General features: G+C 37.1%; 2 protein-coding genes across 2 annotated transcripts in view; both read right to left on the bottom strand.

The window, feature by feature from the left end:
* Positions 1 to 376: 376 nt before the first annotated feature.
* On the bottom strand, positions 377 to 27,646 carry LOC144650684 (RUN domain-containing protein 1-like). Its single transcript, XM_078510412.1, has 22 exons — positions 27,352 to 27,646; positions 24,368 to 24,455; positions 18,624 to 18,674; positions 16,814 to 16,927; positions 15,191 to 15,298; positions 14,708 to 14,787; positions 13,254 to 13,295; positions 13,104 to 13,146; positions 12,578 to 12,601; positions 10,856 to 10,922; positions 10,148 to 10,248; positions 9,191 to 9,364; positions 8,431 to 8,498; positions 8,094 to 8,171; positions 7,805 to 7,994; positions 6,854 to 6,946; positions 6,029 to 6,151; positions 5,164 to 5,256; positions 4,544 to 4,612; positions 3,649 to 3,677; positions 2,896 to 2,990; positions 377 to 568 (listed from the first exon to the last, which is right to left on the bottom strand). The coding sequence occupies exons 1-22, from the start codon at positions 27,480 to 27,482 to the stop codon at positions 453 to 455; spliced, it is 1,977 nt and encodes a 658-aa protein (XP_078366538.1). The 5' UTR covers positions 27,483 to 27,646; the 3' UTR covers positions 377 to 452.
* The window catches only part of LOC144650686 (uncharacterized), a 192,779-nt gene continuing 175,046 nt past the window's right edge, over positions 9,914 to 27,646 (bottom strand). The window contains exon 11 of the transcript XR_013570169.1: positions 9,914 to 9,925. The gene's annotated coding sequence lies outside the window, so the exon portion shown is untranslated. The remainder of the gene's footprint in view (positions 9,926 to 27,646) is intronic.

Genomic DNA, 27,646 nt, shown 5'->3' with positions numbered 1-27,646 from the left:
TTTATCCTCACGAATTAACGTAAAATACAAATGAAAGCAAAAATGTACAAAAGCAAATAACTGCTCCTTTGAGTTTAACCTTATGAGTTAAGAGTTATAATGATAATGAGTTAGAAAAAAAAGATAATGAGTTAGAAAAAAGAGAAATTTGAAAAGAAATGCAAAAACTTAAACTCAATTCGCAAACGCAAAAGTGCTTCTGTTACTTCAGAAAGCTCCTGCTAGTTTTGTTCGAAAACTTCAATTACTAATAAAAGCGAAATAATCTTTTACTCATACATGCAAGCAAAACAAACAAATTAAACAACGAAACAATATTACTACAAAGCTCAATACATTATCAAACTAAACATTTTTTAGTAAACCAGACGCGTCGAAAAAAAAATCCCGCCATTTAATTATTTACCATTTTGTATTTTAGATAAATGCTGTATTTTTTACATTTCCATTCATTAAGAGTCTCCAAACGCATCGTTGATCTTGGTTAGATGTCTGATGGCCAGGTCTTCAGGAATATGGTAATTATACTCATTTAATCGTTCCAGATGTTCCAATGCTTCGTCCATTCCTAAAAAAAGCAACAAAGGACAGATGATCAGATTCGACTTTCTCACTACAATTCTTAAACTAGGGGTAGCTGACACTAAAAGTGCCCCGCTCTTTTGTCATTCTGTGAATGAATGGAAACTTGTTTGTGTTTATTTTTTAGGGCTGTATGTGAGAAACTGTAGCTAATGCGGTTTAGTGCTAGTTGTAACTTGTTCATGTTACGGGTTGAGTGGTTTCGCATCTGGGTACTGGGCGAGGCTTGTGGGCGCGGGTTGAAGATATAGCTTATTTTGATTATTAAATTTATTTCTCTTTCCATTTTAACACTGTAACAATTTTATGTGAGTCGAGTTTTTGAGCTTTTGCAGGTAGGCTTTTGGGATTTTGTTCCTCAACTACAACTTGCTACTGTGCGGGTTATGATTGCTGGATTGAGATTGCATTCAGTCTATCGGATCTCGCTATTGATGTGTGGTTTCCGCTCCCAAGTGCTAAAAACGTGTCGGCGTTTCGTCGTACGTAAAAACAGACATTTTTGAAGAAGGTCAAAACGCTGTCGACGTCGCGACGATTTTATCCTCGTCCCTTGGGTAGCTAGAAATCTTGATGCCTGTGTCGCCCCGTCCGGGGGCTGTTGCTTGGTTTCGGTCACTCCTGGGGACTGGGCCTCTTCGTGCTGACGCGATGAGAGGGGGCTTCGTGGCTACGATTTCTACTGTGGCGCCGAAACAAAGCCCTACTAGATCAACGTTCTCGCAAGCATCGCTTTACATGTTTTCCCGACGACAAGCTTGAAAAATAGCGTCCCTGTCACGTGGCTCTTCCGGTTGGAACATCATTCTATTACTTTTATAACACCTAGCTTTATACGTCATCTACCCGATACTATTTGCACGCAAAACCTATTGTGACGTCATCCCTTCTTGCGCGCTCACTTCAACCAAGTCGAATTCTGGCTTCTGACTGTGCACTGTATTATTTCACCCTTATATCCTCTGTATTTTCCTTATGTAACTACTTACGTGGGGACACTATATGCCTCCTCGGCTGGCCTCGGGGCCCTGCGGGGGAATTACTCAATGACATAAAGACACCAGACCACCTGGCAGAAAATGTTTAGACCTAACGCGAAATTCTCTCAAAGATCGGTACTCAAATGTATTTACTCAAATGTTGGTACGAATGTATTTACGTTAAGACGGTCCCAAACACGATACATAACAAGGATTTACTTTGAGTATTGCTCAGACAGTTTCTTGCACTCGCACCGCAAAACTCCAAAAATTAGCCCTGGGCGTGTTGTTGTTAAAAAGGCTTTCTTTGGATAGCAAGCCGGTCCAAAAGTGATCCCACAGACCGGGATAAGCTTAGCAACGTAAGAAAATTTCCATTTGAAAAGTGGTCAGGATTGTATTTTGCGCCTGAACAATTCTAGGCACACATTAGAATATTGTGTGGTCAATACAACTTTCTAAACATAAAGATATATAAACAAAACGAATTCTACAAATCAATCATTGGGTGAATGTCAAAAGTCTCCGAAATTCTACTGATGGGCTTATACTCGATCTTATTCGAAGGAGTTTTGCGTCTAGGACGTTTAACCGTCTAAGACTTTATTTGCAAGATTTTTATTTTACATTGTATTCTTATTATTAGATCGAGGGCCCTTAATTAATCAGTAATTGTGATTACCATCATGTTACCCTCTTAAAATAAAGTCGCTTTTGTTTTCGGGGGTGGGGGGGGGGGGTGGGGAGAGTCATTTAGGTAATTTTGCAGATACACAAAGTAGAATTTCCACTCAATACGACAGCCTGCGAATACAGCCGCCATGCGAGTGCCTCCGTGCCATTTACTGTGTATCACATGTTAAGGTCATTGCCCTGAAATAGAACTGAACACAATTTTTTAACCAAACTTCGCCTACTGGTTATTAGTTTAAGGGAAGTTAAATTTTGAAATAAAAAAGGGGGGTCACCAGATTCGTTTAGGAGCAGGAAGACAATGTATATTCCATATAATTCATTTATAATTCCTCTGCGAGTACTGGCAAAGTCTACACTTTTTTTAGCGATAATTTATTTTTCAAACACATGAATTGATCTGTTTTCATTTTACAGAAAAAATTTGATCGCTACACCAAATATATGAGAAAAAATTGATAGGTCACCAGGCTCGTTTAGGAGAAAGTGACAATTTACTTCTCTCGCGGACTAAGCCGCATAGAAAAAAGCCGCCATTTTGTTGATGTTCGCTAATTACGCGTAAAATTCTGCGCAGTAAGGCTGCGCAATGCAATACAGGGCAATGACCTTTAACAATGTTCTTAATTACAAGTCATACCTGTTTTTATAACGTAGGACCATGATTGATAATGTTCTTCCACAAGTGAAGAACTCTTGGCAATGAGTCGGCACCAGTGGGTGAGCCTTTTTTGACTGCGGGAAACACGCGGAGAAACATCACAATCAATGCGCACGCACTAACTCAGTTGCGGTAAAGGATGGGAGGGGAGAGGAGGGGGAACAGGGAGGAAAAGAATAGGAGAATTTTTAGCTTGTTCTGTTCGTTGTGTGTAGTGTGTTTTAATACTTCCCATTCTTAACCATTCATGTTTCTTTTTGGTTCATTTTTGCCTGTTTGGTGTTTCGTTGCCTTAGTTAAGTATTAGTTTGATGTTTCTTTCTATTTAAAGAAAATACTGTACATCGAGAAAATGAAGACTTGAAGACTTAACCACAGCACAAGAATACGAATTACATAAAGTGCACACTGGCTTGCACTCCGTTTATGGGCCAGTTGTTGAAAGAGTGGATAACTCAATCCTCCGGGTAAAGGGAGTTTTGTTCCTAAGCCTTCTCTCACGGCCCGATTATTTGAACATCGCTAGCCTTCCCTTCTCTTGAAGTTTAGACACTTTCCCTCGGATTATAGGAACCTTAGACAGTCAATACGACGAAGATTAGATTACGAGAAAGTCCCTCATTTTTCTCAGGGCTAGTCAAGTGGGCTAGCACGAAAACCACCTCGCACGAGGAGACAGAAAAGTGAGGGACTACTCGTAAGCTAAACTAAAAACAACTTATCTCAACTTACTTTATTCCAGCGCAGACCAAAGACTTGAACTGTAAAGGAAATTAGAACAAAAACAGAAAAGGAATTAATAACATAAGAATGTTCAGTAGTGTGCAGTCAATTGGAGATAAACATGTCGCAGTAATGGCTGCTCTTACAATACAATACAAACTGTGCTTAGAACAGAAATTCAGATGCCTGCAACATTACAAGGATTCTGCTTGCTAAACCTGTATCAGTAGTTCGTAGAGTGTGATCGTCCGGGTGAGAGTAGTTCTGAGAAGAACTGTTGTTGGTGACTGACGTTTCGACAACGCTGGGCGGAAGTCATCTTCAGAGTCAAGTGAAAAAACTGTTGTCAGTCGATGATGTTATAAGTCTGGTCCGTTGAAACTGATTGGTCAGTTAATGCCGTGATGTTATTGGCTGTAAGACTCGTGTAAAGTTTGTCATCAGTAATTGGTCACCAACAACAGTTCTTCTCAGAACTACTCTCACCCGGACGATCACACTCTACGAACTACGGATACTCCTGGGTTCAAACCATTTACTTTAAACCTGTATCATCATTATTTTACTAAGTGTACAGCTGAGCAGAAGTCTCATTCAAACATCGCAAGTAAAGGAGTTTAACAGGAGTTTATATAGACTCGTCCCAGCCGTTATTCGTCTCGTTACGTCATGTGAGACCCATATTTGGCGCGCACGGATCCCTTGGGCCCGGCTTTTTAGAGGCTCGGAGCTCTGGAGCCCTGAGCCCCTTTGAAAGGCAACAGGGTAAAAGCGTTGCGTTAGACCCGAATAACGGCTGCGACTGGAAATCGAGAGGACTCCGCTATCCTTCTCCTATACACTTAATCTCGATATTTTTTAATTGATTAAATGCGCAAGAGAGAAATATAATTCAGATATTCACCATGGCATCCATGCTCCGTCTGCAAGGCTCGTGTGTAGTTTTTATTCTGTGGAGTGTTCTCAACAGGGTCTTAAGAAAATAAGATCACAATTAACAACAAAAATGCATCTGACCCACAGCACAAACTATCAGCCGAAATGCAACAGTTTTAACAAAAAAGAATTTCAAAGGATATCATCTTACTGTTAGCTAACTAAGAGACTTCAAAGGAGCAATAAAGTTAAGCCAATCAGGACGCTCTTTGTCAGTCCAATTGAATTGGATCGAGGTGATGTTTCTTCTCTAAGAACTCTCTGTTATTAGCACAACTGAAGTGGCAAGAGGACGCTCAATCCGTTCTGTCAAGACCTAAGGCTGGTATTTTCCAGTAGGGACCTCACTGAGATGTGTGTATTACGATCATTACATGTATGTCAAGTTCTTGCAGGGTAGGGGGTGTGAATAAGGCTAAGAGAAAGGGGGAGCACGTTTACATCTTTTAAGTCAGTTTGACAACTCTTGAAGGCTGAATCCAAAATGGCAGCTAATTCACCTTAACAGCTCCGAGTGTGTACAATAGTAAACTTTGCAGGTCGATTTAACAATTCCACGATGCCGATAATTGCATTTCGTACTCATACCTGTTTGGCTGAGACAACGTTTGAACCATGCACCTCGATGCCAAACGCCTCGGACAATCGTCTGGCGGGAGTGGAGTTATATTCTCTACCATGCTAACAAGGAAATAACAGACAGCAATTAACCCTCCTCACAGGCTACAAACGCGGGTACTACTTCAAAAGCCACTTTTACTTCAGAAAATGACTGCGCCCGCGGTTTTCTTCAGTGGTTAGTTAGCACCAATAAAGAGAAGCAACGATCGCTGTGCTCACGAATGTCCGTACCATTTTTGGTTGCAGGATAAGTTCGTGTTTTACTGAGACTTACCAGGGACCTTCAGATCGACGGAGTACGAGTACGATATCGAGTACGTGTACGACTTTTGAATTTCAATCCAGTTACGTTATTACGTTTCCAGAGCCCTCACTCCTCCCTGTTGCTGACCAGTTGAAAAGGATACTATCGGTCACGAGATTGTTGTGTAATGTGATAATCGAAAGCATAAGCACTTGGTTTGAAAAGTCGTACTTGTAATCATCTTGTACTCGTACTCTGATCTGACTTGGTAGAAGTGTCACAACAGAACATTTTTCAGATTTCAGTCACGAAACGGTTGATGGCTTTTAGTTCATGTTCTTTTTTTCTGGGGGGTGGGGGGGGGATCAAAGTTCGGTTTGGTAAGGTTTTTTCTGACTTGGAACAGGGACAAAACAGTTGAAAGTAACGAAAAGCATGCTATATGAATATAACAGCCACCCACCCCCCCTTTGATTCTGTTGTATTCTCGGGAAGGTTGATTTAGTAGGAAATCACAGACTTGAATGGCTTTAGAAGAAATAAACATCAACGTAACCTGGACCGTTTAAATCAAAGGAACACACTAACCTTCATTCCGTAATATTCATTAAACAGTTCCCATATATGCATTCGCTTGGGAAGAGTTGATCTTGTTGTAGGTACAATACACGCTACAAGCGACTTGGACGATATCAGACGATGATCAACGGCCTAGAGAGAAAATAAAAAACATTGAATTACGAACATGGCACAACCCGTTTTCCCGACCCCCACCGGTTAGCTAGTTGGTAGAGCGCCGGACTACCGTGCGGGAGGTCTCGGGTTCGATTCCCAGACCGGACCAACACTCAGGATCTTCAAAAAACTGAGGAGAATATGCTGCCTTTGCAATGACATCTGCAAATGGTTAGACATTCTAGTCTTGGATAAGGACGATAAACCGTAGGCCCCATCTCCTGCATCTTCAGTGTTATGGTCAGCAGGGGATGTTAAAGAATCCACACACTTATCGTAAAGAGTAGGGCATAGAGTTCCCTTTGTTGTGGTCTGGTTTTTGCGCATTGTGCTGTATACTGTGAAATGCTCGGTTTGATTAGCATCACTTGCAAGAGGCCTAATACGCTTCATAATACCGACGGTGAATAAAGTTTCAGTTTCAGTTCAGTTCAGTTTCAATATCTTAGAGACTGAGTGACAGTCACGTGATTCTTCGTGGAAAAGGTCCATGCTTTCCTGCTATTTGATTAGAGAGAAGTAAGATTAACAAAATAAAAGACTAGTATTTTGGAGAACTTGACAATTTCGCAATTATGTGAGTGTGTGACTTTTCTGTTAGAGACAAACTTTAAAGTCAAGACTGAAACAATGTGAGGAAACAACAACAAAGTTTTTCAATCGTCGTTATGTACTCACCCTTACTAATCCATGCTGAAAGAGAGCCTTCAATGCCATTGCTAGATCTTTTCTCACAACATTTACGAGTTCAGCATCTCTGGCGTAATCAAACTACATTGAAAAAAAAAACGTTCCAGGAATCAATTCTGCACGCTTCAAATTAATCTCCTCTTAACTGATTTTCTGATCATTGTAATGTTGACTCGTTTTTGTTTGTTTGCTAGCTAGTTCTGAGGTGGTACATCGAGATAGCAGCCCTCTAGTGACGATTTTCGTTGTTTCAAATCACCAGGAAACTTAACCCTAAAGCTTAACAGTGTATGGATATTTGAGGAGAAAATACGTTTGATATTCGCGATCAGATCTCGCGAATATCATGCCAAACGTTCACGCTAAAACAAGGGGGTTACCCCCCCCCACACCAAACAACTTGGGGTACAACACTCAATTAAAACTCTCATGGGTTAATTGACTAACTTTTCCTATGAACTTACCAGGGCCGTAACCAGACCTTTGCCATAGACGAGGCAAGACCTTGCTAGGGGGTTCTGGGGGCATGCCCTCCAGAAAATTTGAAATCTAGAAGCTCTGAAACTTTTACAGAGATATTTTTTATGACGTGTTTCTTGAGTAAGCTCAATCGTGTTCAAATGGGGATTATTTTCCCAACAAAACATATTTTGTTTTTAATTTTGGACAAAAATCTAGACGAGGCAGGTGCCTCGTCTTGTTTCTTCTTAGTTACGGCTCTGCTTACCCTGGTTTAAGCTATAAACGTCTACAGGTTTAACACCCATTAAACTGACAACACAGTTTGACTAAATGACATTTTCAACTGGTGACCGAACACAGCTATACACTTAACTGTACCCTATTGACAAACTCCAAAATTGGTAACATTAGCAGTCTACAGCTGTAGTATAATAGTTTGTGGCTATCGTTTAGTCTAAGTTTTTTTTTTTATCCTACCCTATCACTGCTTTCTGACAGAGTTGTGTCGGCAGAAGACATGGAACTTGTGCGGATTCGTGTCCGTCTTTGCACGGCCGTTGGAGACTGAGGAGAATTAGGACCAGACTCCTCGCCTTCGCTGGGAGGCTCGCGTGATTTAATATCGATGATTTTTAGAACGGCTTGTTGAAGCTGAGCTAGATGTTCGCTAGAAAAACAATGAAAAATATAAGGGATATAAGTAACCCGTGTGGAGAATTTAAATTAAAATCGGGGTTAAAAAAGTGATCAAAAGCGATTTTCTTACAAGTATCCTGGTGCGGCCACAGAAGTAGCTTTCTTTATAATCTGGTCTTGAATCTGTTTTCCAGTGCAGCCAAACTGACTGAAAATAACACAGTAAATACAATGTCAGTCAGCAAAAGACTCATACGTGAAACAATGGAACTTATGATCGACTGAACAGAACATGACTGTAGGTTACATCTCAGGCCCTTTCCAAATGTTTGTCTGGTAGCCACCGGCAACAACTTGACAAAAACCCATTTACATTCTTGGGTGGAGACAGGCAAAAACCTTTGGACTTCCCTGTTGCATTTAACTGGTTTGTTGAATAGCTGAAAAAAGTTATACCCTGGCCTCACCTTATTGCGAATAACTGTAAAATTGCAAGTGCTCTTTTGATAATTGCCAAACTTGCATCTCGTATTTTCTGCTTGGGAGAAAAATGGCAATCGTTAATTAATAAATTGTTAAAAGTTGTTAATTAAATACAAATAAAAAATTAATTTAATCTGAGTTACATTGACATGTAGATTCACACTGAGACAATATTGTTCAACCTTGGGTCTTCTAGATGAATGAGCTATTCTCTGTTTTTATGTTCACGACTTCATTGAAATTCTAAAATCCAAAATCGCAAGGCATGGATTAGGAAGTCAGTATTTGGAGGCGTTTCCATACGGAGCTTTACAAATTTGTGTGGGACATTTTGACAGATAACTTGAACAGAAGAATATCGCACAGACCTGAGACTCGGCCAGGTAGATAACATTATCTATTAACTTCCACAACATTTCAAATTTAACTGCTAATAGTTTTAGGAGCCCACAACTGAATCTACAGTAAATCATTTTTACAATTTCGGCAAAGATGCATTAAACATTGCGTCCACACAACCAGGGCTATCAAGTGATTGAAAAATGTGCTATAGATGGCACCTTCATCTACCAATCATGTTCCTCGCCATCAATTCCCATTGTTTACACAGCCAAACAATTGTGAGTCCTTTAGTGGTTAAAAAGTTGTTTAGGAGGAATTTTAAAAAAACAAGAGGAACGAAAACAAAGAAACGCAAAGACTTACAACATTTGACTTAGAATACCCAACAGTGATACTCCGTACCTTACTGCGGATCTGTTCAGGTGTTTCTGGGATAGGCGGCACATGAAGACAGCACCCATTACCGTCTTCACTGCCAGACATGTCTTCTTGTAAGCTGTAGTCACATGGATAATCCAGCTCATTAACACTGTCTGATGAGTATTCCATTGAGCTCCTATGAGAACCTCCTTTACCCTAAACACACCCAAAAGACCAAACATTAATCAATTTTATGTAGTTTATCTTTCTACTTAGTGAACATTAGTGCAAACCTCCAAGTTAAGACCATTTTAGTCGCCATGGCGACTAAAATGATCAAATGATCACCTGACCAAATGGCTACTAAGGAAAAAATAAACTTGGAGGGTTGTTAGTGGTTATAATACATGTAAATAATACATTGAATAATTTAGTGCAAAGTTGCGTAATATAGAACCCTGGGTATATTCTTGGGGGTCAAGTTTTATTTTCTTGGTTTTCAGTTTGTATAATGTTGACTTATTATACTAAGTTCAACCACCGCTAACCCAAAACTCAATCCTTCAAACATGTTTGTGTTGCACACAGTCAGCTACACTATATGGTGAGACTTGTAACTTATATGTATACTCAGCGTGCAAAGAAGACGGTGTCCACTAGCCTGGGGCAAGTGGATTTTGCGGTCAGGCTAGTGGACTTCATCCTTCACTAACCCCACAAGCAAATGAAGCATCATATCCTTTCCAAAAGCTTTTCAAAAGCATAATGTTTCTAAGCATCAGGCTTTTGAAATTTTTTAGGGGGCTACTAAAATGACTTTTGGGCCAGAACATCCTGGCTACAGCTTGACAAAAAGACAAGCTGGAAAACTCAATTTCTTTGCATTTGGTACTACAGATATGTTAGGATATGAATGCATTTTTGAATGCAGTTTAGTTTAATGAACTATGGCCAGGTACATACATGTGCTTTGGTTAAAATCTACCACAAACTTATTACCCTTAGTCGATCCTTCTGCATCTTTCTGCCTCTTCTTGCATGCACAGGACATGGACATGCTTTAGCTCGTTCAGTGCGTTCTTCGGCATTTTCCACTTCACCTGTAACAAAATGATTGACAATTTATTCTTGTGAAAATTAATTTAGACGTGTGGAACACCATTCTTTAAACTAAACATGCTACAGCAGTGAGGTGACTTAGGTGATTGTAAAGAACAGCTCCTTGTAACCGATTGTTGGTCAACTGTCGGCTATGAACTTAGTATTTATTTAATGTAGAACTATTTGGAGACAGGAAATAAACAAACAGTGATTGTCATCTTAGCTAGCACAAATTAAAATACACTGTAAACAGGGAATTCAGCATTCAGAAATAAACACAGTGGAACCCCGATATAACGATATGCCAAGGGGGCAGTAAAATTATATTGTTATATCGAGGAATCGTTATATCGGGGTTCCGTCCCATACATTTTACTATTGCCGGGACATAACATATTCATCGTTATAATTATCGGGAATATCGTTATATCGAAGATTGTTATATCGGGGTTCCACTGTGGGCAGTGTAGTAGTGATAATCATTATGTTAAAAAGCATGTGATGCCCCCATAAGTGACCCTGATACGCATGACTCCCCCAAATGTCGCTGACCGGCATTGGCACGAGTCTAACTTCGCCTCAAGTTCATTTAAGAACAACACAAACCTTGCAAAAATGTGACAAATCTCTCGAGATCTGCAATTTGAGTTGTGAGTTGTTTAACAAGTTCCTCCTGTAAAGGAAAGACCAAACCATTAGTCAGTTCTATAGCATGCCCTGGCTATTTCTCACAAGGGCATGCACCTGTATTCAGACAATACATCAAGCTGTTTAATATATATATTTATTTTCTGCTGTAACTTGTAAAGGACTGTCCAGATAACAGGTGGGGAACATATTGAATACTAGCCATAAACCGGTAAATTTTATCTCTCAAACACCCTGTCATAAAAAAGAAACTGCACGATAGCACATGTACATTGCACGAGAAATATGTATAACAAATGCTGGCAACTTACAAAAACTCTAAATGGGTTATTCCAGAAAAAATACACACCCCCCCAACGGATGGCAAAACTTTTTGCCCCCCCCTCCTGCCCGGATTTCCCAGATCGCTAGACCCCTCCTCCCGCCCAGATTTCCAAGCTCAAGGACCCCCCCTCCCGCCCGGATTTCCATTTTTTTAAAGGCCCTAACTGAACACAACAGGCAATAGAAAAGACGCAACATTTCTTCCAAAAGATCCCTGTTTATTATAACCTTCAAAACTGGGCTAATATTGCGAATTTTGCAAGTCAAATATCAACATTTCAAATCAGATTATGGAAACGATCGCGCGTGTATTTATAAAGTGATCTCCGATAGACTCTCCTCGAAAATGCCACTTGCTTTTTTCCGTCATACAACAAACGTACAAGATAAGAAATATGTAAGTCTTAAAACGTATGTAAATGTAAGAAGAAAAAAACAGTGAAAAAAGTCCTTAATGCACTAAAATAGAAAACTAATTTCGGTTGTCGGTGTCGTCGGTGTCGTCGGTGACAAAGCGGCCTAAAATTGGCGCGTGTTTACAAGATCGAGTTCCCGCTGTTAGGACTATTAGTGTGATATTTACTTGAGCTTATCAATAAAGCTTTTCGAACTACAATAATTTTAAATTTTGTTACCTATATGGGTCTGTAGGTCAACTGGAACTCTTGCCTTTCTTTCGAAGAATTCAAAGTTTTCATGCGTAATGTCCACGTTCTGGCTTTCATAAACTTGTTAACATATCGGTCATAAGGCATGGATTAATACAGTGGAAGAAGCCAAATAATACACAAATTGTGTATACGCATGTAAGCCAGCAAAACAGGTTCTCGGGTTGGCTAAAATATACAGAAAAGTACAATCTGCAGCCAGCCCGATCGTCTTTTCTTCGCATTTTTCAAGGATGTTGCAAAGCACGGGCTCGGGTGGCCTGGGTACCGTAAAAATGTTCCAGGCGTTGCATGCTCGGTTGACAGTTTTTTCTGATCGTAAAGTTGTTGTTATCCATTTATCGCGCTGGTTCTTCATGAATAAAAGGACCTATGAAGGTAAACTTGAAGCATATGAGGTACGAACACCATAAACTGGAAGACTACAAGATTTTCCGATGCAAACTTCTTCTTTTAAGTGGTAAAACATATTGATCGAGTTAAAGTTAAAAGTGACCACCGAGGAAGAATTTTTAGGTTCAGAACCCCCCTCCCGCCCGGATTTCCCAGGCCATTTACCCCCCCTCCTGCGAGAATTTCCAGTTTGCCATCCGTCGGGGAGGTGTGTATTTTTTCTGGAATAACCCAATAACAAAAGAACTTACATGTAGTCAGTTTTCAATTAATTATAATTCAGGCATGTACATACCTTTGTCTTGACAGGATGCATGAGCTGTTAAATGAGAACAGATGATCAATTAAAAATGATCAATAAAAAATGCATCATTTCTAGTAACACATTATAACCTTGTTAACTGATCAGTATTCATCCATAATTACAAGTACATGATGACTTTTATCTTAGCTAGCAACATGACAACTTGATCTTTAGGGTTTACAAGTTTTAGAGCACAGCTTCAAAGAATTCTACAAACTTAAAAATAATGCCACAAGTTTAAAAAAATCTGCATTCATTAGAGCATCAAAAGTAGCATAGCAATACACTCACAGTGAACAAACAACTTCTTTTGGCATATTTGAAATACATTTGAAAGAAAGACTCTAGACTTCTTCATGACATTAAATATGCAATGAATTATTGGCTTTAACAAAACGTAAAAAATGGCCAACTTAAATGAAACCAAATATAAAATTAAACCATAACATATACAATCATGCAGATTACACATACAACATCAGAACCGAGTCATAATTTGCAAATAAAGATTTCTCACCTCTCCTATAGCATTATCAACATTTTTACGCACATCGTCATTGCTAAAATGGAGAGAAATATTACCGTTAGCCAAATAACAGCATAACACTAAACATGGTGATGCAAGTATAAGTGATTTTCAAATTATTCTTCAGAAAATTGCTCTCACCTTAATTTCTCTATTCCATCTAGATTAAGACCCATTTTTGCCCTAGATAAAATATAAAAAAAAGATAATAATAAAGTGTATAATACTTATAATATAACATAATCTTTTTATACTTGAACATATAAATCATAAGATATAAAATATTATTAATAGTAAATATATTATTATTGCAAACTTATATTAATACTGCTATTATTGGGCACTTCACCTAATACTTAGTTTTCATTGACTAATAATTTCCTTTTTGTTTCATTGTTGATTGCAATTTAAAAAGGACAAAAGAGTTAATAAGACAAACTTTATTTAAGCTACTGTTACTTATATTTTAATAAATTAACTCTAGTCCAATGGTTTTCATTTTTAATAAAAAAAATTTACATTTTTTTATATATTTTTTTAAAAAAGCATTTATTTAATTTTTATTTTTATTCATTTAAATATTATTATTAATTATTTAATAAAATTAATAATAAAATAAATAGCAAACACTATTTTAAAAGTTATGTTTTAGTTCAGGGTTTTATAGACTTTAAACAGTTAATATCCTTCAACAATCTTTAAGGCCAAAGGGAAAAGTTAAATTGCAAAATTGTTACTTTTATTATTTTTATAAATTTACAATAGGTGGAATCTGCAGGAATTTATCTTTTAGTCAATTGTTTAGATTGTAACTGAATTATAGTTTAGAGAATTTTAAATTGTACTGGGATACATATTGTGAATCATTGTTTTTATTTCAAAGAATAATTGTTTTTATGTGGTTATCAGATTGTAACTAGAACAGGCTAAAGTTAATTAACCCAGGCTAGAAACAATAATTAAATTAACCTAAAAACAATTTGTTAACCTACAACTGTCATTATACTCCTGGCTTGATAAAATAATAATTACAATATTGTCAGGTTTACAAAGTTTATATTCAAAGTTATACCGTATATCTGCTGCCGCTAGTCTCATGCCCAATAACACCAGTTCACACGCCACTGTCCTTTGGGCACTGCTTATTAAGGGTTCAAAAGTTCAGTCAACTCGTCAGAAAGGTTAGTTTATGGGACAAATGCATTCCCACCTAGAGGCCCATCCCATCAGGCTAGAGTATATAATTAACAATAATATTCAATATAATTTGAAATGTCTAGTGTATTAGATTCCAGACCTTCATTTAAAAAATTGCTTATTGTTTAATGAAATTGCACAAAAAGTTATTACAGACATAAATAATTTATTTAGGATGTCTATTCATTTATTTAAGTTTAGTTAATTTAAAAACTTTAATTCTAATTAATTTAATTTAATTATTATTCAGCATTAAAAAATACAATGTTTCTTAAGGTACATTGTAAAGCTTTAAATGACAATAATTATTGATGTAGTAGACAAGGTTTCCATTAAAATTTAAATGTTTAATTTAAACAGACCAACAACATTACAAAATAAAGTTACAGTTCACTCACTTCAGCTCCTCAATCACAATACGCTGTTTCTCAACAAGTTTCTCAGGGTTCAATTCTTCATTCACGTTTGCTGATCCACCCTAGTTTATAAAGCACAATGTGTTAATTTACCTGGGAACAAGTTTAACACTTAAAGTTGTTGGACATTGTTTGACATTCTACTCATTAACATGGAGTTCTATAATCATTCAGTGTGAGAATTTAAGATTAAACAAAATAAACAAGATGTAAATTTTATAAATTTTTGATACACTTGAAATAATATTTATTTAATAGTAATTTTAGAAATCACCCTTTACCCTTCTCCCATCTGACCCCTTACTTCAAGAAGTAGATAATTTTAGTATTGGCAAACAATTTCACTCGAGATTGACTCCCAGTTTCTACTACGGAAATATAAACTACATATTTTACATGTACATGTACAGTTATATTACTGTAGTACACTTAGATGACTGTTTAAGGAGCAATTATTTTCCATACCGCGGCAACACATCTTTCCATTTCCTCCAACTGATCTTTCAGCTGTCCAATTAGGCTTTCTTGCTTCTTTTTCTCAAGGCTCAGCTTTTGTTCATATTCCTGTAAGTTCTGATGAGAAAGAGATACGATATTAATTTTTAGAACTTGCCTGGATATGAAAACCTTTTGCCTGAATAACAAATGTGTCTTTCCAGGTTGTCCTGGAAATTTGTGGGTACCTTTAAAATTAATACTTATACAGTAGAGGCACTAAGTGTCTTGCCCAAGAAGAGAGCACATCTGCATGTTTTTGTACCATGTATTATATAGAGGATAATACATGGTTGCCCGAGATATGAAATTTATCTTTGAGTGTTCAAATCAATAGCTCACGAGTGAGATATCGAATTTGAACACGAGAAGATAAATTTCATATCTCCAAGCAACCACGTATTATTCTGTTTATTATATTAACCTACTAATTACGAACTGTTTTTGACGATTTTCCGAAGATTGCCGAAGATTGCCGAGGAAGATCTGAAGATGTTTCAACTTAATATTGATTTACTTTGGCTCATTGAGCATTGCAACATGGCAAACTCTGGGAGATGATTGGTCAAAAACGATATCACACATGTGTGGATATCATTTTTATTCCACACATGTGTGATACCATTTTTCTCGATTTGCTACCACTCGCTAAACCACTGCAGTTTATATAATAATACTGGGTGTTTCCTGATAATAGCAGGGGGAGACATTTTCCATACATGTACATGTACAAGTTTTGAATATGTAATTTTAGTATAATTTCATCGGTGATTATAAGAATTGAAGCATTCTGATTGGTCGAGAAGCTCGGCTTATGAGGCTATATTCACCCCGCGCGAGGTGATTATAGCTTTGAAGGCTTGGTTACTTAGCCACGCCACCTTTGACATCCAGGCAAGTAAACATGGCCGCTTTTGCTGAATGAAAATTTCTTTGCTTTGAAAGAAACCAGTCCAAGTCCTGGATATTTTAAACACTGGGAATTTTTCAAATTAACTACCAAGGCTTTTGGACCGAAAATATTTTCAAGAAATGGTTCTCAAGGCATTAGAATTGATCGTAAACACGGCGGTTTTGGCGATCGATGAGAAACTCAGTCAGATCGATTGAGCAAACACAACTAATTTAGTTCTCTTCTCACCGGAGCTACTCATTTTCGAGAGGATACCCACATTCGCTTAGAAGACATCAACAATCATACAAAGGTACCGGACATCTATCTCTCTCATAGTGTTTGTTTTGTTCCGTTTTATTGCTTTACTAAATAAATTCTGATTGTAATCGATGAATTAAACTGGTTTACACCGTTGTACATGTATGCAAGCGAACACTTGTGTTTGCTGTTTTCTTGTTTTCCATCGTAATTTTTTTAAGTTCTTGATGATCACCTCTAAAAATTAAACTAAAACAATTATTCGCCTCAGGCTCGGTGATTATTGTTGAATAATCCCCTCGACTTCGTCTCGGGGATTATTCAACAATAATCACTTCGCCTTCGGCGAATAATTGTTAAATAAATATTCATATCATGATTGTAACTACTTACTATATATTTCTATTTGTTTATTTTTTCATTATTTTTTTTGAACTCACATTTTTATCTTCACCATCATTATTCAATGTCTTCTTTGGACTTTCCTTAGCTTGTGGACCACGCACATCAGGGCATCCTTGAAATGCAAACTCCTCTAGCTCCATTAGCAACCGCTACAAAGTAATTCATGTGCATAAAAATTGCCATCATGATAATAACATTGTGTCTGTGTAACTGAATTAAGTATAAAAAATGAATTAATATTAATTAAAAATAATAACGATAAGATTATGTTCTGGTTAAAAGCCATTTTACAAGATGGTGTACATGTGAAATGTCAATTGCCTGAAAAAAAAAACTATTCAGTTGACAGTAATGTCTCAAATTATAAGGGTGGACAGAGCATTTAGAGCTTAGTACCCAATGGGGATGCAGTGATGATCATACGTCTAATAATCATAATAAACATAATGCCAAGACAATGGATATCACTTAGTGGGAACGTATCAAGCCCCCTCACAATTGACATACCGTAAAGACTAGTATACTGGGCTCAACATCGTGGGTGCGGCTTATCAACGAGACCATTGCTTTTGAGGGGTGTAAATTGCCTAGTCTGGGGTCAGAGAAAGCACTAAAAACATTGAGTAAATAAACATTTTACATAATTTATTGAAACCTGCTGTTGTCGATCATTGCTTTTGGTAAAAGGTCTGGCCCCTAAAGAAGCCGTTTATAATTCCTCAGTTGTTCTTCCAAACGATTTTTTTGCAACTCGCTTGAGCAGCTAATCTTGAACTTACATGGAATCCCCATTCCTCCACAAAGCTGCCTATTTGTTAAACTCCCATTGAGCAACAAGTTTTTATCAACACACAGCTGATATGATAAGAAATCAAACTTTCAGTGATGGTTCCATGTTGTTTACCGATTACTGATCGCACGTGACTCGACCCAGACTTCTCTCTTTAAATAACTGTGTGGTTACTAAGCAATGGTTTTGTATCGTTCTCAATCTGCTGTGTTCGTACTATTTCCATTCAAATTTCATTGTTTTCCACATTGGACCTTAGCAGTAAAGACAATATCTTGTCAAAAGAGCATCTTTATTGGAAGATTATTGGGATTTCAATTAAAGAGAGAAGCTTGTAAAAGGTATTTTAAGAGTTGATTAGTGTCTTCAGCTCACAGCAAATACACGCCATCTTTCAATGGCCAAGCTTATCACGAACAAACAACTATTCTTTACCTCAGCGCTTTTTCAAGTTTTTATTTTTTTCCCAAAAGCAAGCTTCAAAGTTGGGGGTGCAGCTTATCTACGAGTGCGGCTTATACACGAGTCTTTACGGTAATCATTATCACAAGTAAAATGGCAACAATTTCCTTAAGGCTATGTTTACAGCTGTATGTCAATCTGTATTGCTCTTTTTAGATGCAGACCATCTTAATCTTCATTATATAATATTGCTCAGTGAACAAACAACACAAAAGACAAGCTAAAGTGGCAAGTAAAATGACAACAATTCCTTAAGGCTATGTTTACAGCTGTATGTCAATCTGTATTGCTCTTTTTAGATGCAGACCATCTTAATCTTCATTATATAATATTGCTCAGTGAACAAACAAAAGACAAAATTACCAGATACATGTACATAGATGTATGGTAGGAGAAGAGAAAACCAAACAGGGTGAAATTCAACTGCAGAAACTTAATAGGCTTATTGGCCTGCCCAAGAAAACGACAGGATGTCCTTGACTCCCCCTACACACACTGCTCAATCTGGAGTCTAATGCACTAAACATTATGCCACCATGTCTCTTTGGAGTTATTCAAAATTTTCTGATAATGCATTCTTGATTTTTACTAACCTCTCTAGTCTCTACAGGAGCAGCAACAACCTGCTTCAATCGGAATTGTACCTATGAGATAAAATCATTATTCTTGGGTCAGTATACTATTTTTTTAGCGGAGCTCCTTAGCGGCCCGTAAGGGCCGCAGAGCGGAGCACCATACCCATAAAAAAAAAAACACATGAAAAAAAAAACCACATGAAATAAAATAGGTAACCTATGCATCCGAGTTTTCATGGTCATCATGGCTAGCGGCATGCCTCGCGGGCGCGTACGGCGGCGTACGTACGGTGTTGCGCACATCCGGGATCTTGAAAGGTCTTGACAACTCGCGCAGTACTGGCGCGAAATAATTTTGCAGTGTGAGGTCTCTTGGCAAAGAAATTTTCAAAATTACTACGTATTTCTAAATCCTATTCAGCTAGTCTGAAAGTTAGAACTTGAGACAAACATATTTATTTTGGCTCCTTGTTATGCCGATGACTACAAACGAGAGCAGGGTAAACTTAACTTCGAGGAAACAGGGTTTAAGCGATTTGCGACGGGAAAGAGATCGCGAGAGATCCAGAAAACCCGGACAGAAAGCAGGCGAAAAAGTATAGCAAAGCGCCTGTCGAACCTGGTAGCAAAGTAGCGAAGAAAAGCGACTAAAATAGCAAGAGAGGTGCCGAGAAAACAGGCAAAGAAATAGCGGAGAACAAGGGAACGGAGATAAAACGAGCAGACGAGTGTACCTACTGCGGCCAACTGGTGTCAAGGTGAGTACAAAACTGCAGTGTTTCCGTCATTTAATATCTCTACGTTTTGTCTTAAGCTTACTTTATATGCAAAGTAAGCTTATATTTACGGCACATTTTACTTGCTTTCGCCACTAAGCATTTGCTTGTGACATGAACAATGTTGAAAAATACTATTCGTTAAAATTCAGTTTTACCAGGTTTTACTGATCAAATAGGAGGATTTGAATATGTAAACAAATAATTGTTGGGCCTTCGAGGAACGAATTCACAAAGAATATCACTTCAACACATCTCGAAGAAAATTAAGCTTACGATTTTTAAATGCTTGTGATATGATTATTTTGTTTTACAGTGCTGGAAGAGCAGCTGAGATGAGAATGAAAGTGATGTCAGTTTGCACGAAGCACCTGGAATTTCGTTTCGTTTCGAGTGAAATAGATCGATTCAGTGTATGCAGTTTATTGATATTCATGATGGAGGTAAAATTACTGTTCATTTAGTCAGAGTAAATAAACTTCAGCTTCATTACTTAGCTCTTTCGTTCCCAAATATATTAAATAATCCACTTGTCATGTAGTTCTGTTCACTATTGAGCGTTCATGTGGATTACATAACAATGTCAACAATTTTGAGATTTTGAGGTCTGTTTTGCTGGTTTCATTCAGAATGTCAACAGTAAATGTTATATTTGTCATAAAAAAATCACAATCTTGTTGTGGAATTTGGAAAATGCACACAACAAAGGTTAATGACTACTGGAAAACTGGAATCTTTGTGAGTAAATTCATGCCATTTTAGACACTGTATGCAGCTGTGCATGCAAACTTATTTATTAATTAAATGTGTATCTTTAAAAATCTTAGTATTACTGTTAAGAGAAAAGCTTTTAAGATGTGGCAATGTTTTTCCTATGCATGTACATGTATATGTAGGGGTAGAGGGGAGGGGGAGTATTTAAAGGCCAAACCTTTTAATTAAGAGGGGGTGTAAGGGTTTGCAGTGATGCTTTGAGTTTATTAAAATATTTACAGTAGAACCCTGCTAACTCGAACTCTGAAGGGAAACGAAAATGAGTTCGAGTTAGCGGGGTTTTTCGAGTTAGCGGGGTTGATTGAATATTTTATTTGCCAAGTTAATAATTGATAGTTTACTGATTTTTAAGCACTTCAGTATACAGTACTGTGCAAATTGAACTTATCTTGCCAGAAACTCTAAAGCGACCACACATTCTTTTGTTAAGAGTGGAAAATGACTGTCAAATACATGATCTGTTCATTGCTATAATCAATGGGCAACCGTTGCGAGTTTCAAGTTCCGGAATTCGAGTTATCAGGGTAAAAAGTTTGACCCAAATTTTGTTCAAGGGAAACAAAATTTAGTTCGAGTTAGCGGGGTTTTCGAGTTATCCGAGTTCGAGTTAACCGAGTAAAAATGACTGAAAAGTGGGGTCAAATCCAAGGGAAATGGAAGTGAGTTCGAGTTAGGAAGGTTGTTCGAGTTATCCGAGCTCGAGTTACCGGGGTTTTTTTCTGTAGTTGACTTCGCAGTTATCAGTAAAAAAAATAGTCTGTGCTGATACATCTCTGTTAAATATATAAGGTATCCTTTCGCATCCAGTAGTTTTGCTTCACTTTATACAAGCTTGCGTTAAGTGTTTTGTTTTATAAATTATTGATTTTCATGCCAATTAATCAATTTTAATTTAATCTGTGGCATTTGACTTTTTTCAGGGTTAACATGAGTTTCAGAATTTGCAGAGCCACAGACACAAAAACAGAATGTGGACAAGGACATCAAAAGAAAACAGGAAGGATTAATAAAAATATTGAAGATCCGATACCAGGATTCATTGTAAGAAGATTAAAAGCGTTCTCTGGTAAAAATGTTATCCAGCTTGATGTTTGGGTGTCTTCATGATGCCATTTTCAAGAGACTAGTAAATTACATGTAAATTGAAATCAAGAAAAGCTGCAAATGAGCAAAGTTTATATTTTAAATGTTAACGTATTTACAGTGTACTTCAGAAAACAACTTCTTGATTGACCTGTCTCTTTCACATCTTTTTAGATGTAACAAGGGCATTATGAAGTGATCTTTTTAAGAATATGCAGCCAAAACAGTAACAGCAGAAATGAATGGGAGTTTAAAATTGCTATTTTCAATGTTTTGGCTGGTAAGAAACCACATGTGACCAAGCTAAAATCTCTTTGGCCAGTTAACATGACCTGTAAGTGTCCAAATATTTTGAGCCCTCGACTACACAGGACTTACATGTAGTTGTCTAATTACTGTATATCATAAGATCTTTGGTTGACCTTGGGGGAGGTAGTGGAGTTAAAAAGCAATGTAATAATTTGAATTTGGATTGGTAATGCTGAAACTGGTGGTACTGTAATTCTAAAGTATAGACGTTAAAATCGTGATTGCAAGCAATATGCAACACCAATTTCATTCTTATGTGTTGTATGCTGCGTACAATTTATAAGAACAGCTATAATGTTAAAATTAGTGAAATATTCTAAAGCCAGATAAAATTTGCAGTATCCATTAGGTACCATGAAGCAACCAAATTGTGACTCATTTGCTTACTTTGTGAACTCCATGACGAATGGGCAACATGACTCCACAAAAATGTGTACAATAAAGCATACAAATTTTTAAAAGAGCAGTCAAAGTATTGATGCTATATTTTCTTCTTGCATAGTTTTATACACAAGCAAACATGATTCTATTTTTTCTGCGTAATCAAAGAACAAAACTGAGTTTGAGACTCACAAACAATATTCTATCTTCCCAGAATTTTTGTTTTTTTATTTCTGTAAGTGAAGTGAAACCCCTTAAGAGGAAGGGGACTCAAAAAGACATGTATGCATGTTTTTTTTTTTTTTTTTTGGGGGGGGGGGGGGTGGGATGGGGTTACAGAATGTCCCTTCTTTGCTTCCAGTTAGTTTCACTCCGGTTTGCTTGTAGTTAGGTTCACCCCTGTTTGCTCGCAGTTAGCTTTATTCATCCAGTGTGCTTGGGATTAGCTTTCACTCTAGTTTGCTTGTGGTTAGCTTTCACTCCGGTTTGCTTGGCATTAGCTTATGGCAATATGCTGTAAACCCTTTGCTACATGTATGACCTCTGCCATTTCCATTCAAAATTAAAATATAGGCAAATAGTGAAAATAAAAACAAATGAATGAATGAAAAAAAGAAAATTAACCATATTCTTAATGTAGATGTATATTATTTCCTTTATACTCTAAATGTTAAGTGATTTGCTAATTTACCACGTGATATGCCTATCTACCCCAACATGCAGCCCTACTACCCCCTCCTTATCTACACGAAGGTTACATAATTACCCGTTTTGCAGCATAATTTCCCATCCAGACTTCTGGATCATAATGCTGTCGGTGGAATTAAAACGTTTTGATTGATTTTGTTTGTTCTCGGCTTATTTGGTGTTGCTGTATACGGTACTCCCATATAAGGGCTATACGGGCATGTGCTGCTCAACAGGGTATGCCTTTTGCCTCTCTGACTCTGTGGATATTGTCTGGAACAGGGTACCTATTTTGCACTGTTTGTCTGGAACAGGGTCGCAAATTGAGCCGTTTTTCTCTGGAACAGGTCCAGAGTCTCAGCGACTCAGTGGCACACCCCTTTAGTAAATTTTAGGGAGTACCTCTTCCCCCCCCCCCCCCCGCGACACGGTAAAAAAAAGTAAGTAACAATATTAATATTTATAAAAAAAAAAATAAAACGAATATTATATTCTTAGCCTTAAAATTGTACAATGGCTTGAATTCAGGTTTCAATAAAGTGCAAAATTATTAACTGGGGAGCTCCGCTTTTAGGCTTGCCTAAATCTATATATTATGGTTATGGCCAGTGCTGAACCAAGGTTTCCATAGCATGAAGCAACTAAGGGAATTATTGCTTACCCCAGTCCACCCCCATGTGTTTCTATACAGTGTAGTCTATTACAGATTACCCTTCAGCATATTGATACACTGTAGATTGATCTTAGCTACACTACCAGCATAAAACTTGATTTCAATACATGTACTTTGAAAGAGCAAGCACCATGCTTACACCACATTCATTACACAATCAGGAAAAACAGTCTACACTGTACATCCATATCATAAGGAATTTGGATTTGCTGGTTAAAACTGCAGAACCCATTGGAATACCATGGAGCAAGATGGGAGCCAACAGCAAACAGTAAAGTGTCTGTACAGCTTACTGATACCACTACATGTATATATATCAATGATATTACAACAGTAAGGAAAGAAGACATAAATTGGAGTTCACCCTCACTTTTTGAAAAGCAAAATATTATTGCTGACACTATGTCAAACACTGACAATGATGCAACTTTCAACCCAGAAGTAGAATCCTGATTATAAGTACTGCTTCAGTACTGTCCACGTCATTTGTATAAATTTTCTGGGCGTACAACTTACTCTAATAGAGCGTAAACACATGTACAGTGGGATTCCGATTTCTGCCCTTGATTGTTCAAACATCAGAATAATAGGGGTGTCGAATGGTAAATGCGAGACTTTGCGAAACGGTGAGACTGATATCTTTTCTGCGAGCCCGAGACCTTTTTAGCCTTGCAAAAGAAATCAAGACTCCAAGAAGGTGTCAAAGAAAAATTTGAGACGACGAGACCCCTGAAATTTGGCTAAAATTTTGCGAGACACGCAATTTTTGAAGGACCATTCACCACCCCTAATAATTAAACAAAAAGTCCAACACTTGAGCTGAACACTGTATCCCCCAATTTCTCAAACTCCTGAGTTCTCATACAAAATTTTTGTTTCCCTTGGGGGTTAGATAAATTGGAATTTCCATCAAGTTTCAAAACAAAACAGATAATTATTTTCTCAAAACTAACTGGTTTACTAGTATAAAACCTCTTTTTTAACTGTCAATGATGTAAAATTCAATTCAGAGCGACATGAATTTGAAACTGATAATCACTTGGCTATGCATGGTAAGCACTGACATATTATCATTATACCTTAGCAAAGTGGCTTGTAAGGGCAAGCAAAGAGCCATTTAACTCCTCTTGTTCATCTTCAAGGTCTTTGAGCTTTTCATGGTCTGATCTGATAAAACAAAACAAACATTCATGATAAGCTACAATTTATTCTTTGTTTTTTTGCTTATTTTATAATATACAATTATATCTGGTAAAACTATATACAGCCTCACACTGAGGAATATAAAAATCATAATGGCACACAGACTGTGAACAAAACTTAATATTTTTCTAAAATGTACAATGTAAAAAGGAGTATATTAAAAAACCGCAACACAATGAAAGCAAAAAACAGCTGTAAAAAATCTTCAATTCACTTGAAAAAGATTGTAGTATAAAATGCTTGCTAAACAGCAGAAATTCTATACATTTGACAAGAACCTTAATACATGCATGATCTTGAAAACACTGTACATAAGAAATGAATATATTTTGCCATTCGATAACAAAGAAAATTAGACAGTTGCATACACAGAGAGTAAATCCTACCCCCAAAAAAGAGTTAGTACTGAACAATTGAAACATGTGTAACCCAAAAAGAAACTAATTTAGACTAAAATAAGATCTTGTGCTCACCTTAAACATAAAAACGACTATTCTTCATTCAGAGTGTAATAAAGTGTATTTTTAATTCATTTTCCATACAGTTTCTAGGAGATTCAAATTAATCTTTTCTTAATGCATATGAATATCTGTCACAGAAGATATTTACAAGTCGTCTTGATTCTCGGGTCAGATTGACACATTCTTCACGTTAACTAGCATCACCATGGAAATCATCTGTGAGATCTTTTCAGAACTTGTTTAAGAGCATAATACAACACAATCCATATAAATTTGACTTAGCTCCAATTACAGCCTCCACTGTTCCTTTTGCATTAGTTCGCACATAATAAGTTTCAACTCATTGAAATAAAAGTGCAATTTTTGTAGCGCATTCAAACACACAGCACTCACAAGTTATTCCTATACACTTTACATTGTTCTTGTGAACCAAAAACTGACATCAGGAATCTAGTAAATAAATGTGCTGTACATGACTTTGTACTTCCTTGCCAGAAAAAAAAATTCAATGGTCAAAAAAATTTATATGGCACCCACGTTAAGATATCATTCCTGAAGGAATACCTGACAAGAAAACCACAAGCAGGCAAATATTATTTCCCGGCGTACCAATTGAACAAAATCAAGCCAAAAAATCAATCAAACCCAATCAAACAACAATTGTTCAATTGGGTTCGGTAATCGAACAAAATCGAACATCTTTATTGCTGTGAGTTTGATTTTTGAACCAAAGGTCTTGTCCCTACCTAACGTGAGCAGCACCAAATACGGCCTAAAGCGTTTTAGTTATTACGACATGAAACACTGGAACGGCATATACTAAAACCCGAAACAACGAAACTAAACCGCCGAAACGAGCGAAACAAAACCGCCGAAACAACCGAAAACGGCCGAAAGACTGAGGTAAATGTTTTTAGTATATACCACACAAGTTGAATAACTAGAGGACCAATAAATCACTTTTGGTAAACAAAGCGACACACGAAGGCAGTTTGTTTCTCTTTAATCACCTCAGAGTTAACCAATCAGCGCATGCGAAAAGCACTATTCCCTTGTGTGGTATATACTAGTATTTTTTATTAGTAGTTAGCATATTTATATTTTATATTTTAATTAATTTTGATTTTAAGTTTTAATTTGTGGAATATCTGTAAACTAGCCATAAAGCTAAGTATATTTCACGTAAATAAAGTATCAATCTTTTTTTTTTAAATCAGTCTCTTGATAAGTAAATCACGCAGGACTAATCAGGGGGTTGGTGCACTGTACAAAATTTCCGCATATTTACAAACAAGAGTTTGGTAAATGAATGTTCGACTGAGTACGATTGCCGACAGTTCAGTAATGGAATGTTAGATTTTGTTCGACTGTCAACTGTTCGGTAATCGAACGTTCAATTTTGTTTGATGGAACAAATTTCAAATTTTATTGTGAGTTCGATTATGTTCGATTAACAAACCCAATCAAATAATTTGTGTTCGATTGGGTTCAATTTCCGAACCTTTGATTGGATACACCTGGTTTATTTTCATCAGAATGACCATTACTCAAAACCAGCGACTGACAATAATCACATGAAAAAGGCACATTATCAGAAAAGTCGTTATTTATACGAGTCGCATACAAATGTCAGCCGCGTCCGGGATTGTAACCTGAGATGCTTAGAACAAGAATTATTCACTTCGGAATGCGGATGCATAAAATTAGTGAATATTCGCTCTACATATTTGTTCTAAAACAGCCAAAAAATTAAAAGGAGTGGAAAGCTCTTTTTTTCACAATTCCGCGAATCGAAGCGTGGCATTATTTGTTTTATAGCATGGGTCAATTCGATTAAAACACCGATTTTTCTCGTATTATGTTCATACATTAATTATTCACAAAGAAAAGACATTTACTTTGACGAAACTTTTATATGCCAAAAAGCGATATTAACTCTTCATTTTCTTCTCACGACAAAAGCATTCCTGAGCTAACGAACGGTCATTTACGATCAAAGAGATTAACATGAGATATTTTAGTCCAAAACCAGCATCGCAAATAAAATTATTTTGTGAATTGATGTTCTTTCGATAAAAACACGCTGCTTCGCGGGAAAATCATAAATGGAGACGAATAAATTTTCGAGACGGTACGTTTCTATTGTTAGTTCTTGAACGAGTTCCACGACAAAAAACCTAAACGTTAGACTTCTAAATCGGGGAATTTTCATAACTCAGAAGAACTAACAATATTAAAGCGAACAATTGCGAACGTAAAGGGCAGCGAAGCTTGTGAACGAACGAACTAGTGAACGCAAGCTAAATAACCGTGCAATTTCATAACTAAAATCTTTCTAAAAGGCAAAATTCTCAATTAGAGGCCACCTTAAATACCACGGATTGCAAAATAACACTTACTTTCGTGTATTGTCCGAGTTCTTTGCCCCATTTTCGGCGGTGTTATCCATGGCAGCTCCCAAAGGCGGCCATCTTTCCTCTAGGGGACGCGAACTGTAAAAGGTGGAATCGTCGTATTCAAAGTCAGCCATGTTGATTTTAAACGTTTCAGTTCAGCCTCATTGTAGATCAAAGACTTTCGGAAACTAAGATCCCCTCTTTTCGTTTACATGGGGCCGGAAAAACAGCGAAACCAAAGAGCAACGGCCAGATCAGCAAACGGAAACAAGCAATCAAAATTGTTGACGCGCGTCGA

This window comes from Oculina patagonica, chromosome 4, assembly GCF_052425735.1.
Source record: "Oculina patagonica isolate OP01 chromosome 4, crgOcupat, whole genome shotgun sequence".
Lineage (NCBI taxonomy): Eukaryota > Metazoa > Cnidaria > Anthozoa > Scleractinia > Oculinidae > Oculina > Oculina patagonica.
Note: the sequence above shows the minus strand (reverse complement) of the source record. Positions and strands in the feature narration are given on the sequence as shown.